The following is a 16045-nucleotide window of genomic DNA, read 5'->3' on the forward strand; positions in this document are numbered from 1 at the left end:
CCTCACTACCAATCGCAAACTGCTGTTTTATTGCGAAAGCAATACTACGCCTGGTGTCGGCCCGTCACGTAGTCCATGGCCGCAGTCACGAATTATCTTGTACAGCCGCGAAGAAGACGAAGAAGAACGCTCGGTCACCCGCAGCTAATGCTTTTGCTCCATATTCGGTTCAGCAGCATTGAACCCTGCTCTTTTTTTTTTAAGTTATTGAACAATACCGAATTCCAGTTCTTTTTTGGAGGTTTTTGAACATTACCTAATTTCTTTTAATGTTAAACTTCACGCCTATCGTTCGTGTTAATTGTCCAAGTCATTGATCACTCCTCGCTATTCATAACCTTAGCTGCTCAACAAGGCAGTCTCGTCAGGGAATTTTAAATTACTGAAGCTTTTCGATTAACTGCGTCCTCTAAATGTACCTAATCCTGCACTTTCGATACTTCTAAGCAAGCGGAGAATGGTACTGGAGAAATTGGATCTCCATGCCTAGCCTTTTTGAGTATCTGAATCTTACTAATTTTCTATGAAAAACTATGGCTGCTCTTATAACATTTTTTTGTCACCTGGTTAATAGCACCGATGATATCTATATTAGAATAGCCTTTACGATGACGTGCCCGATTTTCACTTCTTGAAGATTAAGGTTGCCCTTATTCTATTTGCTATTAAATTCGTAAATTCCTCACGTACTCAGCTTATTGGTCTATATTTTGTCATGTCCATGAAGTCCCATTTCTTATCGATTAAGAAATTACTAGTAATATTATTGTTCTTCCAAGACTTCGTGCATTTTATATCATGGGGCACTGCGTAGCTGGGTGGCCAATTTTTCTAACATTATTCCGCCGCCCACGATCATTGCGTTCTTTTTACTCTGTTGTACAGCACCCGAACTCATGCGCAACGGGGAAACATGAAGCGTTATACCGCTGATCGATGAAGTAGAGCCGATGCATTATCTGGATACGGGCATCAATGTCCTAATGAGTTTTGTAACCGAAGCTTCCCAACTGCTGCCGATACTACTCCGCTGGTCTACTCACGTTCCCTTAATAATGCCTCCACTCTATCCGTTTCTTCCCTATGCGTGGGTGTAGATCTCTCCCGTAATGGGCTTGCTGCCGGTGATTCTCCTCGTGGTCGTGGCGTCGAGCGCCCTCTACCTACCTGGCGCCAGAAGCTCTGTGTGGGAATTCTTCAAACCGCGCTGGAGCTGCCTCACCGACACCCAGGTGCTTCTACCTGCCCTTTGAGAGCGCACGCCTATTATCTGCCAGTAGCGCTGGACTCTTGACGTGATAGGATGTTTATGCATAGCGCTGACAAAGATGCGGTCTTGATGCAGATTAGGTGAAGACAGAAGAGCTAGCCAGACGGTATATGGGTTGGTCCCTTGAATTCCATAAAACCAAAGTTTACTCCACATTTGTTCTGCAAGCACATTTCCTAAAACCAATTAAACCTCGACTACTGCATCGGACAGCATTTGGGTAGAATGTGCAGTTCCCTTTTTACACAACTGAAGGCGCAAGGCTAAAATGAGCTTGGTTTCATGCTTACTCTACAGCCCAACTTTCAGTGTCCTAAATCTTTCAGCTATTTAGACCCATTCCATAGCTCTTTGTCCTCGGATTCGCTAAACCTAGCGATAGCTCACAAAACGGCATCCCAGAAGTAAAACGCTATCACGGAGGCACTGGGATGCTCTTTATTCTTATCCCTTTATCTGGCGCTCCCCACGCTACAAACTCCTGTCTCATTCTCGAAAGATTATACAGAGGCCTGTAAACTTTAGGTAGTACGCAAAGGCAGGCACTTATCGCTTAAACGCTCAAGTGCACTGACTACCTTAGCCCACGCCCACCAAGGTTTCTTTCCTGCACAGTTACTTAGCTTTGAATAAAGGAACCTCTATATGAATACTTGATCAATCACTTTTTTTTAAAGTTACCTGAGTTAATCAATCCTTTCCTTCCACTGACACCTTTCTTCCAAGGCTGTAAAGATCGGCACCAACTGTCGCGACGCTGGCTTTGCGGTACCGAGATCCTTAACGAAACGCGCTATAGGTGTTTCTAGGCTTGACAACCCTCATTTGTAAACACATTAAAGTCCTGAAAGTAAGGTTCCAGTAATATAAACACAGCAAGCATCCTCAGGCTTCGATCGTAATATAATGAGCTTTCAGATTCGTGCTATGTTAATGCCAGTGCTTCTTAAGCATCCCCCATCGCGGCATTTTACCTGCCATCAGATGACAAAAACGCTTTTGTGTCACTGGGTGATCAATTTTAGAGAGAATTCATCCCGAAAAAGGTCAGATGTGTGTAATTCCAGCCTGGCTAGGCTTTTGATTGTAAAAGCGCGAATGAGCTTTCGACATTGTATATTAGCTTCGGGGGCTTGGAACCTTTGTCCTATTACTTTCGTGATGCTGTGATGGTTACTTTCTTGAAATTGGTCCCACGTAGCAGCGACGGCGTAATGAACTAGTCAAATGGCGTTTGAAGACAGAAATGGAGACGTCACGGGGAAAGAGAATTGTTTTTTTTTTTTTGCCAGATGAACTGAAGAAGGTAGAACGAGTTAGGACGAGATACACAGTGCGGAAGCCCAATATATAGCCGCCGGGGTGCCCCAGTGGTTACGGCGCTCGACGACTGCGCCCAAGGACGCGGAATCGAATCCCTGCCTCGGCGGCCGCTTTTCGGTGGAGGCGAAAGCAATGCGCCCGTGTCCGTTGCGATGTCAGTGCACGTTAAAGAACCCCAGGTGGTCGAAATTTCTGGAGTCCTCCACTACCCCGTCTCTCATAGCCTGAGTAGTTTTGGGACGTTAAACCCCGCAAACCAAACCAAATAGGTGACATAACTGGGGACATGCCAAAAACAATCTTGGCCAATAACTGCTTGCTATTGGAAGCCATGGGAAATTTGGAAATATGACGTGGAGATCTAATTTAACGGTCATACGAGAAATATTTCCAGTGATGTTCAAAGCTGGGAAGTAGAATGCGAATGAGATTAGATGGTCGGCAGCGCATGCGCACTTGTCTTCCGTGTCGCCTTGCCCATTCTGTTTCGGTATAAAATTGTGGCAATCCAACTTACATAAGTAATAAATGCAGAGCCGGTAAAGATTGCGTGTGTAGTCCTGCCTCAGCCATCGCACAGAATTCGTCTCTCAGGCTTACAAGCTTCCGAACGACACGTCACCTAATTGTAGATATCTGTGTCGCATGGCATCACTGCATGGATCTCTGTGGACAAGCGTAGCTAATTTTTCATTTCTATGCTGTCGGCTTCGACGCAGGCGTGGTCTGATGCTTCTTTCCACGTACTGACGGGTCTTGCCATTGGCCTGGGCCAGCTGCACTCGTTGGCTTCGTATAATGACTTCGACTCGCCCTCCCTCTACTGGTGAGCAGGCCACAGCAGCTTGTCTTCGCCTAGGAGGAGACAATATATTTTCATTCGTTTACTTCCTAAAATGAAATACATAGCAGTTGGTAGAAAAAGCTGGTGCACTTGAGCAACGCCTTGGAGGGAATGAAGCGGTCGCATTAATGGCCCCCGTCTGTTGGCTACGTAGCAGATCATTCTTCTTATATACATTCATGCTCTCACTGAAATGCACTTTTTAAAATTCTGTTTGGCTTGTGGGCGGTGGAAACGAACCGTGGACAAATGTGTCCGCACAAACTGTGAATCACCATATATTTGTTGTTAGGGATAGTGGTGTACGCTTAATAACATAATGGCAAATCCATAATCAATGGTAGCTGCTGATAACACTGTAATAGTTATAGTTAGTGATAGTTAACTATAGTGATAATGGTACTTACAGACGCTTGCCGAGAGTATATTGAGAGCCTGCGGGGGTAACATAGTTGGTTATACTTAGTATTAGTGATACGGGTAGTAGTGATAATGATTGTTGTGGAAGTGGTAGTGAGTGAGAGTAATAGTTGTCGTGCAGGTGATGATCATAGCACCGATGGCGATGAAGATTTCTAGTTAGTGATAGGGCTGGTTATAATGACAGTGCCGGTGATCACGATGGTAGTTAGTGGTAGTGGTGAAGATGATAATTATTTTTATGATGATAGTGATGGTGATAGCGGTAATGACTAAGGTGATAGCAATAGTTGGTGATGATAATAGCAGTTGGTGATGGTGATGATGATAGTGGCTATGATATGATAGTTGATGATAGTTGTGTTAGGTTAGGCTTCGCCATTTGCGCAGTCCTGCAATTATTTAAATCGCTTCAACACTACTCGGTGATTCCACGTGAGGTCAAACAAAGGACGGCAGGATGACATGCATCTCTTGGATCCCCAGCCGAACGCTTTACCGCTGTGCTACGCCCCGGATCGTGAAACATTCTTCATAATTCCGCTTTTCTACCGTGAGGATGATAGCGGGATTCTGCCAGTGACAGATATCGCGATTGGCGCGCAATTTGAAAGTACCGAAGACTGAAATAGTCACTAAACTAGGGTGATGTCAACGATGTGACGTCACGCAACAGGAAGCAGAGCCACAAAAGGGGGCAAAAAGAGATTGGCGCTCAACTTTAATGTGCCAAAGACTAAAACGGGTAAAAAAGAAGTATATATATATATATATATATATATATATATATATATATATATATATATATATATATATATATATATATGCTAGTGACCCCTTCGGGGTCACTAACCTCTCGAAGCATTCCAAGTAACAGATTCATTGTGAAGATAACCCTAGCCCTGTGCACCTGCATTTAGTTAACTGCCTTCTCGAAGAGACACGGCCAGTGCCGTCGTCTGAGACCATACCGAAAGTGTTCTGTTCATTTTCTCCCCCTTCCCCCCCCCCCCCTCTTGCTTTTCTTCTCCCCTGCCATCTCCTTTTTTTTTGCTAATCTGCCTGCCCCTCTTTCCGGGCCTTCAGAATCTTCACGCTCCCGCATTTTCTTGGTTTGGTCGCCCGCCCGTACTCATGTTTTGTCCTCTCTTTCCTAGCATTCAACCGATCCCCCATGGCCGTCTTTCTTCTCCTCCTCTTTTTTTGTGGTCCTTCTTTCCTGCGTCTGTACAATTTTCAAACCTTTAAACAGAAACAAGTGTCACAGATACGGCGCTTTTCCTGTGAATCAATTGTATATATATACTGCAACTTAGCCTCTTTATGCTCCTCAGACCTTCAAGGAGGCTCCTCATGGCCCTGTTCAAGATGAACAGGAAGAGAAACCAGCCCTGCGGCGTGCCCCTGCTCCCTAACTTCACTGTGGGTGTCCAAATGTCTTGAAACGTCATACAAGGAGTTCTGTCTCACAAAACGTACTTGATGTACTCGTATGTTCGTTAACCTACCCCGATTAATTGGAGACCGCAAAGGTTCGCTTCGAGTTTAACTTTATCAAAACTTTTGGCAAGTCCAGGCCGAGAATTACTTTGGCGTCTCTCGAACACGAGTCGATTATATTGTGTATGAGTAGGAGCATCACATCCTGTGTGTACAAGCCCGGTCGGAAGCCGACCCTCTCGTGCGGCCGCAGGTCGTTTTTTTTTCATAAAGCGCCTCAGTCTGGTCTGGACCACCTCCATCAATTTTCCTATGCTGAGGTTAAAGAAATAGTTCTTAGATTTTCAAGTTTCGGGGATTTTCCCAGCTTTGAGTTTAAAATGACTTTTGCCGACTTCCACTGCCGAAGCAGGTGGCCTTTTCAGATTTTTTACATATACTCCGTAAGAGTGATGATGGAGTGATTATTCAGTTTCTTTTTTTAATTTTGTTTGTTATTCCATCAGGGCCCGGGGCCGATTTCGTTTTAGTCCTAATATTTCTGCCCTGACGTACCTCCGCCTCCGGGATCGGTGCGTCGAGCTCCTCGTTGGGAGGGGGGTACTATGAGTATCGCCAGTGTACATGTTGATTAGAGTGTCTATAATTTCCACATATGTACCCTTAAACGCGTGCCTGGCTTTTGATAACCTAATTCAGAATTGGGATATCGAGTTGGACGGATCTAATGGGTGTCTCAGCAGACCCCACATTCTGGAGGAGCTCATGCCACCATCCATCTGGTTGCATCAACCGTACCAATGTTTTTCGTATACTTTCCAATTTCTTTATTATGTATAGCTATCCTCCTTTCAAGATTACGGTTCCATTTGTGATGCTTTAGTTCTCTCCATATAATGTCTTGCCTTCCACATGTGAAGCGGTTTGCTATCAGCTATTTCCGGGGCATCGTCCCCTTCAAGAGTCTTTGTTGCCTCTCCTACGTGACGCATAAGGGCCGCCGTTCATTTTGATATGCAATCTTCCGTGTGGCAGCTTTCTCTCGCTTCTCCCTAAATAATTCCTATTGCGTACCCTCGGCTGACGCACACGGCAAGTCATGACTACTTTTTTAAGTATCGAGGCTAGAATGAAATGTTCCCTGCCGAAATTTTTTTCTGATGTTTGCCACTTTAGATCGGTCACATTTTTGGAGAATGTCGTCAGGGGAAATGTCTACGCAGACGCTGTTACCCAACCTGGATAGACTACTATCATCCGTGTGCAAGGCGAGTCCCAACTCGTGCGCGTACTCCCATAACTGCTTGCATTTAGGATCTTGGTTAGCATAACCCAGTTCCGGTTGCACCGCATTAATGTGGCTGACTATTAGCAAGGGGTTACTCCCAGCTGCCACTATCGCTTTGCGAAACAGTGCCCTGAATCTTACCTTTCTTTTCTGTGGGGTACTGTGCAAATATAAAAGTAACACGCTTGGTTGCCCTTTACGTCCGGTAAGAATTTCCAGAGGCACTGCGTCAATTTCATCGAGTTGATTTCGTGCACGATTGCCGCAATTTTCATCTTAACTAACATTTTTCTTACCTCTGTCACTTGTAAAAGATTCATATCCCGAGAGGTTTGCTACTTTACTCCTCTCCTGCAGGGCTATAGCTAGCGGTTTCTCATCTAATAGCGTCAAGTACTGTTGCACTAACGCCTGATACTGGTGCCTTTCCAATGAACTAGATTCATTTCTTACAAAATCATTGCAGTATTGTGATTTCCCAGCAGATGGCTGAGGCTTTACCCCCGGAGTACGTGTATGACAAATTTCAGTGACCGAAATTGGAGGCGCGAGGAAATAATATCATGAAACGACAAGCAATTAGCTGAAAGTGCCTAAACAAGGCCACTGTATAGGCGAGCTGTTTTGCACTGCTAGTGAGGACGCATAAGTATACTTATTATGGTTGTCTGTGCATAGTGTCACTTTCCCTGGCAGCCTGGAAAAAAGACGGATGCACTGACAGAGGCAGACAACAGATATCTTTGAACTGGACGTCACGAAGTGAGAGGTAGACGGCGGACTATCTGTGCATAATGCAGCCTGGCACATTTTGCTTAGTGTAAATACTGAGTAAACGCAACCCTTTTATGTGATACATTTTCTCAAAAAGCCTAAACAATTTGTGATCATCAATACCAAGGAAACGTAGGGTACATTTTACACTCGACTAGGGGCTACAATTATGTGTAAGCCGCATGTAAATTTTTAACCTGTTATCTGAAAGAAAATGGAATCTGCAAAGTACAGCGGCACCGCATACACCCTGTGGTACTGCAGCTGCCTGTTTACATCAATATCATCGTCTTGCTCTGTGGCATATAAAGAACAATGCAGACACGTCTGTACTTTGCGCGCGTGGCAGCAGTCAATCATGTAATGACACCATATGGTTAGCTTGGAGTATCACTTTAGCCTGCCTGCTTTCAAATATTTTAGTGTGCTGTCTCCAGAGGCTGTTTTTATTAAAAGGTTCAAATATATGGGTATTTAAAATGCACAGGCTGTAATTGACTACGTCATATGCCAGTGAGATGAGGAGCCAGGTTTTCGCACTGCAGACAGCAATAGCGAGGAACAACCTAAAGGTATGTTTAACTAGCCAGAAATAGCGTCATATTGTATTTCACAGTTGATTCCTCTGAATATATTTACAAAATAGAACTGAAAATTGCAACTTTCATGTAAAATGCACACATGCCAAAATATAAAAAATAATGTTATATCTAGCCGAGTGTAAAAGTGTTAAGACTGCCACCACTTCCTTGTTTTGCACGGTGCTTGCCACGCCCAATACAGTAAACACCCTGACCCTGTCAAGCTACCCTCTAAGCTCTCTAGATTGCTCGTGTTCTTTTGACCGAGTCATTGGTTGTGGATAAGCCACTGTAGGAATGCAATATTGTAATCAAGGTGTTCACGACAACTGGTCGTAGGTAGGTTGGACATCTTGTCATCGACCCTGCATGGTGAAAGATACTGCGGCAATCCTACCAAGCTCATGTGCATGCAGAACGTACATTTGTGTAACTGCACCAGCCCATCAAGCTTTAAATAAAGTGATATCGGATCGCTGTTGCTTGAATCATAAAGCAACTTTTTCGTTCAAGTAGATCTGCACAGACTAACAGCACCCTACCTGCACAAGAAAGGTGCAGACTATTTTCTATCCAACTGGGAAGGTGATGCATTGCCATGTGACCAGTTGGACCAACAAAGCATACTGCGTGACAAGCATTCAGACTAATCAAAGCCCTGTCAGTGGTTGATTTCCTGGCAGTGCAGAGACGCCGCTGCTACCCCGATTCTGCTCACACTTTAGAAGGGCTACCTAGCCCTCACACACATACACACTTACTGGCTTACTTTGTAGCCTGTGGGCATGTGGTGGGGCGGCAGTTAACTTCACTAGCAATGCGTACTGTTTTACTGTTTCTGAATGCTCGAAACTTTCCTTGAGAGTGATAACGGGAGGTAGGATATGCTCTGATGTTCATGCATGTTTTGACAGTGGCATGTCTTTACGGAGCAATGTTGTTCAATATATATAAAAATCAGGGTGACCTCGGTCGTTCTTTTTATCGCAAATACAGGGCTATAGACATGAAAAAAATTGTATACTGCAACATTAGGCGATAGGGCATAAACAAAGAGGCATGTTCTTCTTCATTACTGTAGATAATGCATCTGGGGTGAAATGAAAAAGCTCAGTAAGAACAGAGAGCTTGAAAAAAGTAACAGCGCACTTTTGAGACATGGACAAAAAAATCACAACACACCGCTTTGTTCATGTCTCAAGAGTTCGCCATCTATTTTTCCCAATATGGACTAGCAACTAGCCCTTTGTGCCTCCCTTGCAAGAAAGGAGACCACCCTAAATCGACACGATGATTACAAATGGAAACCAAATCAGGAAGTAAAGCAGGTGCAACAAGAGGCCTCGGAAAAATAAAATTATTTTTGAAACCTTGGGGGTACTTAAAGTCTGCCTTTAAGGGTATGATGTGGCAATGTGACTATCTCCAGTCTGCGTTTCTACTAGGTGACCCTCATTTTCGTACCTGCATACTGCAATTCGCTTCGTCACTGATTCGTTTATATCAAACATTCACTAGCATACAGTCATAAGCTACCACATTATCTGAAAGACAACCTGACATGGATATAAACAGCTGCTTTAGCCGCATTGTAAAAGCGTGCGACTCGGAAAGGTTTGATTGCCATCTCACCATTCATTAGCAAGGAGCTGCTGACAATTCGGCTGTCTTATGCGGCCCCATGATGACACACAAACCAACACCAAAAATGAATATCTGACCCACAAAAATGTCACCTGCTTATTTTGAAACTCCAGAACCATGCTCATGACCTTTTGCTCCCAACGCTTCCAAAAACAATGCACGATTTTGGGGAGAACAGAGCCTTCAATGCTGTCGCTATAAAAACAAATGAATAAAAGCACAGAAAAACCGATAAAACAATGAAATTAGGTTTAAGATACATCTGTCATGCTTACTCTTCTTTCTTGGCTTTAGTTTCAGGATACGTGCACCTTGTCACCGGACTTCGTTTATCCACAGTAGCCCGTGGGTAAACACTCTTGCTATCCAACTGGGAAGGTGATGCATTGCCATGTGACCAGTTGGACCAACAAAGCATACTGCGTGACAAGTATTCAAACTAATCAAAGCCCTCTCAGTGGCTGATTTCCTGGCAGGGCAGAGAAGCTGCTGCTACCCCGATTTGCTCACACTTTCAGTTCTTGCAAATTTCTGTGTAAAAGGCGGGGGGGAGGGGGGGTTTGGTTGCTGCCAAAATGTGTTCATTTTTTCTCTGGTGATATGCCGCTGTATGCCAGACTCTCACAAGGATGATTTAGTGCGGGCTACGCTCGGGCAGCTAGCAAACGACAGAGGTGATATGGAAGTGGTGAACATGTGCGGTACTTCATAGAACACAACTTTTAGTACAATATCAAGGGCAGTGCTCATTTCTGGCATCGTGGTGGACATCGTGTGTGTATTTTCCCGCTGCCATTGTTTGCTTAATTTGTGTATGTGCAGCAAGTATCTCTTCTCACCATTTACAAGTGCAGATGTTTGCGTTATACTATGCTCATTAAATCGATTGAGTCGTAAAATGTGTTTCATCTCTCAAGTCCGTACTCAGTTTACGTAACTTGCGGTTCAAGGGCGTTCCCGAGCATGACTCGGGTTGCAGCTCCCAGTACGTAGTCGGGAGGATACAATAATACGTGCATGTGCATCAGTATCAAGAGTGCATTCAGTTTTCATGCCTTCATTTCATTTTTCTGCACAGTGGAAACTGGGCGTGTTTTGGAAAACCCTCAGAAATATTTAAGGAATGCCAAATTCATGACTATCTACCACTTTATTCGTTCACAATCTTTCCCGTGCGGGCCATCATGCAAGAACACCAACATGAAAGGAAGGACTGTCACGCTGGTCATGCTAGTGATTGTTCCCCAAAGTGAAGAAACAGCACACGCCATTGACCACTTTTGTACCAGCCCCATCTGCATAATAAATTCAAATCAGAGGTTTGCTGCTAAAGTTTTGATAAAGTAGAGACGCTTTCGTATTAAAAGCATCCATAATTATAGAGTTTATGCATACATTACTGCAGACAGCAGACCATAGGCAGATACGCGGCAGAGCGTCATCTGCAATGCAGGCTGCAATATCGAGAACATGTTTTTTTATTTGAGGGGGGGGGGGGGGAGACAATTTGCATAGTGGCCGACCCATGTGTTAGTGCTTGATGAAGATGCTCCCGCACGAAAGTGATATAGAGTAATGCATGTATTCTTCAGCGTAAGGCATGGATCCAGTCAGTCGCCTGTACGGTTCTTTTAGCTTATCGACGCATGATCTTTCGTATTAGGCCGGCGACGACGCTAGCACGGCCAACGGTTGCCTAGCACGGTAGTGGGAGGTTTTCAGCCGCCTACGCCGACGGAATGAATCAGCGGACGGTCGTGTCGTCCGATCTGTTTTTGTCAGATCGTTGGAGTCCGAGCGAGGACTTACCAGCCTAAGCAACTGCACTTGTAGCTTCACCGTGTTAGAAAACAAAAATAAGAAGCTACACTTTATATGTTGCCCCTTGTCATTAGCAATGACCTTGGACAAAACTATTAGTCGGCGCCGAACTGCCGGCCCATTCAGCGATGAATAAGCATAGCGAGTGCGAGGTTCGGGTCTAGAGTTTCCGACTGCGGAGTGCGCATTCACAAGCTCCAGCGGTTGCACGGGCCATCGAGGGTAGTTCTCGTAGTAGCGACCCCAAGTCAACGACTGCACAAATCACAAAGCGAGTGAAAATTGAGCGTGAAGCGTCGATATGTGACCCTGTCTAGCGAGCGCTGCTTATTTGTATGCCCGGCGCAGGCAGGGGACGTAGCATCCACGGCGTTTCTTGCAACGCAGTTGTAGTTTGTGAACAAATAAAGATGCAGCCGGTGCGAAAAAAAGTGGATAGGTTTGGTACCGTTAGCGCAGCTTGCATTTTATTGTGTTGGAACGAGCAGCATACATCCAGTCATTACAAAAGCTATGTAAACAAACACGCTGAGGAAGGATCCGGAAGAGCCGGCGCAGTCGTAATCCGCGAATCTGCGCATTCATGAGGGAGTTTAGGGTTCACCCAGTAAATACTAAATGGTGTATGCTTACACTGAAGCACTCACGAGTCATTTGCTGGAGAAGTGCTCGAAAAACGCGGCGTGAGGCTCGGCAGTCGGTCGCAGTCGCGCGCGCGGTTGCAATGGAGGCGAGAGGGAGACGGCGGCGATTGGGATGATCTTGTTAGGTGCGGGCATGCAACGAGGATCAGTCGAATCATGTTGGGGTTTGCGATGACGGGGGTGAAGCGGCAGTGACTCAGGCTGTCGTGCGCTGGCCATCGCCACGCTAAACATAGTTTTCTAAAAATGCTTTACCAGCCGAAAATAAATCTAACAAGCGCATATAATAGCAAGTCAAGAGGCACCGCTTCGTTAAAAAGTTTGGTCTCCTCCTTTGTTGTCGCAAGGTATACTCTAGCGTCAAGGTATGCTTGTTTACTCGTACTTTTTGGAAAGAGAGAGCGATCGCAATAACTCAGCAATCAAAGATACCGCTAAGCTCTCCGCACTTTTGCGGCGCGGGTACACAGCGGAAGAAAACGTTGGGCAAGCGCTTTTTAATAGGCATGAGCGCTTGCTGCTAAAGTAAGGTAAGTCTCATATCGTAAGAATAAAATGCTTCTGATTGTCTGCCTAAAATATACAGCATGATCCCGTCGATTTCGGCCTCCGCGGAAGTCTAGACGCAGCCCAAAACAAGTCCGAGGATCACTAAGGTCGCATATTATAGTGAAGGCTTTTTAAAAATGCAAATATGTGAATAAAATATTCTTGCTGAAATATGAATCAGTGTCTACCATCTAGCGCGTGCATGAAAGAGCGCAGCCTACATAGCCTACACCGCGAATAGCAGACGATATTGGAATATCTCATTGTGACGTCAGCAGCCAATGGTTGGCAGACCAGAAATCTGATTCCGTTATAATTAATAAAAATTATTTTAGAGCTATTTACTGCTCCGAATGAGCACAATATCGAGGAATCATAATCTAACGCATGAGGAGTGAAAGTTCAGTAACCAGTTTATGCTCTGTTGTTAGCTGTCATGACCCCTTTAATCAACCAAGTCAAACGTGATCGTACATGCATGCGTTACATCTGAAATATTTCTGAGCAATTATCTCAGCATGCCCTTTCCACTGTGCTGCAAAAGTAAATGCTAAACAGTCAGACTATGTGTCACGTGTTGACGATATGCTTGCATGATTGCGCATGCCTAAGTTACGCAGAGTTGAGATCTGCTCTCACTCTCGAGAAAGTCCTCGAACAATGCCATAAGATAAGTCGATGCTAGAACTTGACAGATTAAATTTAATTTGCAAATCTGACCTCAGTAAGCTCGATATGGGACGAGCATCTGAGCTTGTAAATTGTGGGATGGGAGACAATGTCACACACATGCAAAATAAGTATGCAGCGACAATTTAAGATGCAATAGATGTACACTGAGGATCAGTTAAAATACGCATCTGCCAGCATATTATTAAAGATACCCTAAAAATTAAATTTCACCTGAAGCTCTGCGGTCCTATTCTATAAAAACAGCCGCAGACATTTCTCACCTCCTCATCACCTCTCCGTTGTCTGGTAGCTGGAGGCCAGCAGCCAAAATAAAATCATCTTCGCAAGTCTGGCAGCCAGCAGGCAGCCCGGAACTGCCCACCTAGAGAAATACTAACGCCAGAGCAACCCCAGGAAACAAATGGCTGGGCTGTACTCAGATGACCCGCGGGCAGTGGAAAATCGAAGAGGCCTACTGATATACACAATCACAGTCAACGTTTTTGGGTTAGGGTCAGTTGGAAAAGACTCCGCCAGAGGCGGCTCTAACTCGTATCCTATCTGAGGGGTGGCGCTACCGTCGCGTTAAGATTGAGTGGGAGGCCGTCGCCGCTGTCGCGGCGCACGTGTTCATTGCTTCGTTTGCTGTGTGTTTTGTCGTCGATCGATGGTGCACTCTCCTGAGGTGCTTGTGATTGCGTCTTTATGTGTTGCTTTATAAGACTGTGGCATACAATCATGTGTCGTAATGTTGTAAGCCACGCTTGACGCTTTATCAACATGCCAACGTGCAGCGCGCCGGGCTGCCGAAGTGGATACGCAACACGGAGACGTAGCAGACGACATCAGAAGGGGCAGTCCTAACGCCACAGCAGCGCCACCGCTGCGCGGGATACGCGAGGGGCCCGCTCCGTCTACACGGCGCGGGCGCGCTCTTTCCCAACTGTCCTAATCTAAAAACGTTGATCAGAGTGAAGGCAAGAATGCATACCATCGTCAAATATAACAGAAAAGTCCAGTTTTTATTAAAAAAGTCATTGAAGAACTGTGATTGAGGAATCACAGCAGGAATTTGATAGGATGGCTACACGAAAGTCATAAGGTTAAGCAGGGCCGGAGCAAAACGGCTTATCTTTCAAAGAATATAGGTTCTGACTGCTGAAACACTGCTTTTAAAGAAGGTAGCTTCTGTACAGCAGCGCAGCGGTGTACAGAATCTTCTCTACGGCGCAGCGGTGGCGTAGCGGTAGAACATCCGCCTCGCATGCAAGAGGACCGGGGCTCCAATCCCGGTGCCGCGCAATTCTCCACTGGATTAAAAAAAAAATATCCGCGTGTGAATAGAATTGCATAAACAGGTTTGGGGTGCGACCTGATGCCGCTGCACACCTCCGGCAACGTGCTCCCCCACCAGAACAGGAGTTGGCCACCCTGGTGCAGTAATTGGCCGCAACCTCCTATGATAAGCTCCATAAAACCCCGGCCCTCAGTCACCAGCGGCTGCGGAACAACTGACCACGGCGGCGGTCAGACCTGTGAAGCAGCAAGGGGTGCTAAGAATGCCTGGCTCCGCTGGACAGGCCGCCATTGGAAGCTGACCCTGGCAACGTTTAATGCTAGAACCCTAGCTAGTGAAGCTAGTTTAGCAGTACTGTTAGAGGAACTAGAGGGCATGAAATGGGATGTCATAGGGCTTAGTGAGGTTAGGAGGCCGAATGAGGCATATACTGTACTGAAGGATGGGCATGTACTGTGTTATCGAGGTTTACCAGAGAGGCGACAACTAGGAGTAGGTTTCCTTGTCAATAAGTATATAGCGGGTAATATAGATGAATTCTATAGTATTAATGAGAGGGTTGCAGGCATCGTAATTAGGCTTAATAGGCGGTATAAACTGAAGGTTGTACAGGCCTATGCACCTACATGTAGTTATGATGACCAGGCAGTTGAAAGCTTCTTTGAAAATGTAGAATCGGCAATGCGAAAAGTAAAGAAGCAGTATACTATACTAACGGGCGACTTCAATGCCAAGGTAGGGAAAAAAACAGGCAGGTGACAAGGCAGTAGGTGACTATGGCATTGGTTCTAGGAATAGCAGGGGAGAGTTACTAGTTGAGTTTGCAGAGCGCAATAACTTATGAATCATGAATACCTTCTTCAGCAAACGGAAGAATCGGAAATGTACATGGAAAAGTCCTAACGGAGAGACTAAAAATGAAATCGACTTCATAATGTGTTCAACCCCCGCCATTATGCAAGATGTAGAGGTAATTGGGAAAGTGCAATGCAGTGACCACAGGATAGTGAGGTCCCGAATTAGCCTAAATCTGAAGAAGGAACGCAACAGATTAGTAAGAAAGAAACCCATCAACGAATTAGCGGTGAGTGGGAGGGCAGATTAGTTCAGGATCTCGCTACAGAATAGGTATTCAGCTCTAACTGAGGATGGCGATAATACTTTAGAGGCAAGGAACAATAATTTCAGAGATAACATTACTGAGTGCGCGGTAGCAGTAGGCGGTAGGATAGTTAGAGAGGATACCGGTAAGCTGTCTAAGGAGACGAAAGATTTGATTAAGAAACGCCAGAGTATGAAAGATTCCAATCCAAGAGACCAGATCGAATTGGCCGAGTTATCAAAGCTAATCAATAAGCGCAAGGTGGCCGATATAAGAAAGTATAACATGGAGAAAATTGAGAATACTGTAAAGAACGGGGGAAGCCTTAAAGCGGTAAATAAGAAATTGGGCATAGGCAAAAACCACATGTATGCGA

General features: G+C 45.2%; 1 protein-coding gene across 1 annotated transcript in view; it reads left to right on the forward strand.

Moving 5' to 3' along the window:
• Positions 1–16045, forward strand: part of LOC146194656 (sodium- and chloride-dependent glycine transporter 2-like) — a 164074-nt gene that overhangs the window by 40577 nt on the left and 107452 nt on the right. Inside the window, exons 6-7 of the mRNA XM_084596611.1 lie at positions 1098–1232; positions 3313–3419. Of these exons, the coding sequence (XP_084452737.1) occupies positions 1098–1232; positions 3313–3419 (242 nt within the window). The remainder of the gene's footprint in view (positions 1–1097; positions 1233–3312; positions 3420–16045) is intronic.

This window comes from Amblyomma maculatum, chromosome 3 (genome assembly GCF_055883805.1).
Source record: "Amblyomma maculatum isolate TAMU_Amacu chromosome 3, ASM5588380v1, whole genome shotgun sequence".
Lineage (NCBI taxonomy): Eukaryota > Metazoa > Arthropoda > Arachnida > Ixodida > Ixodidae > Amblyomma > Amblyomma maculatum.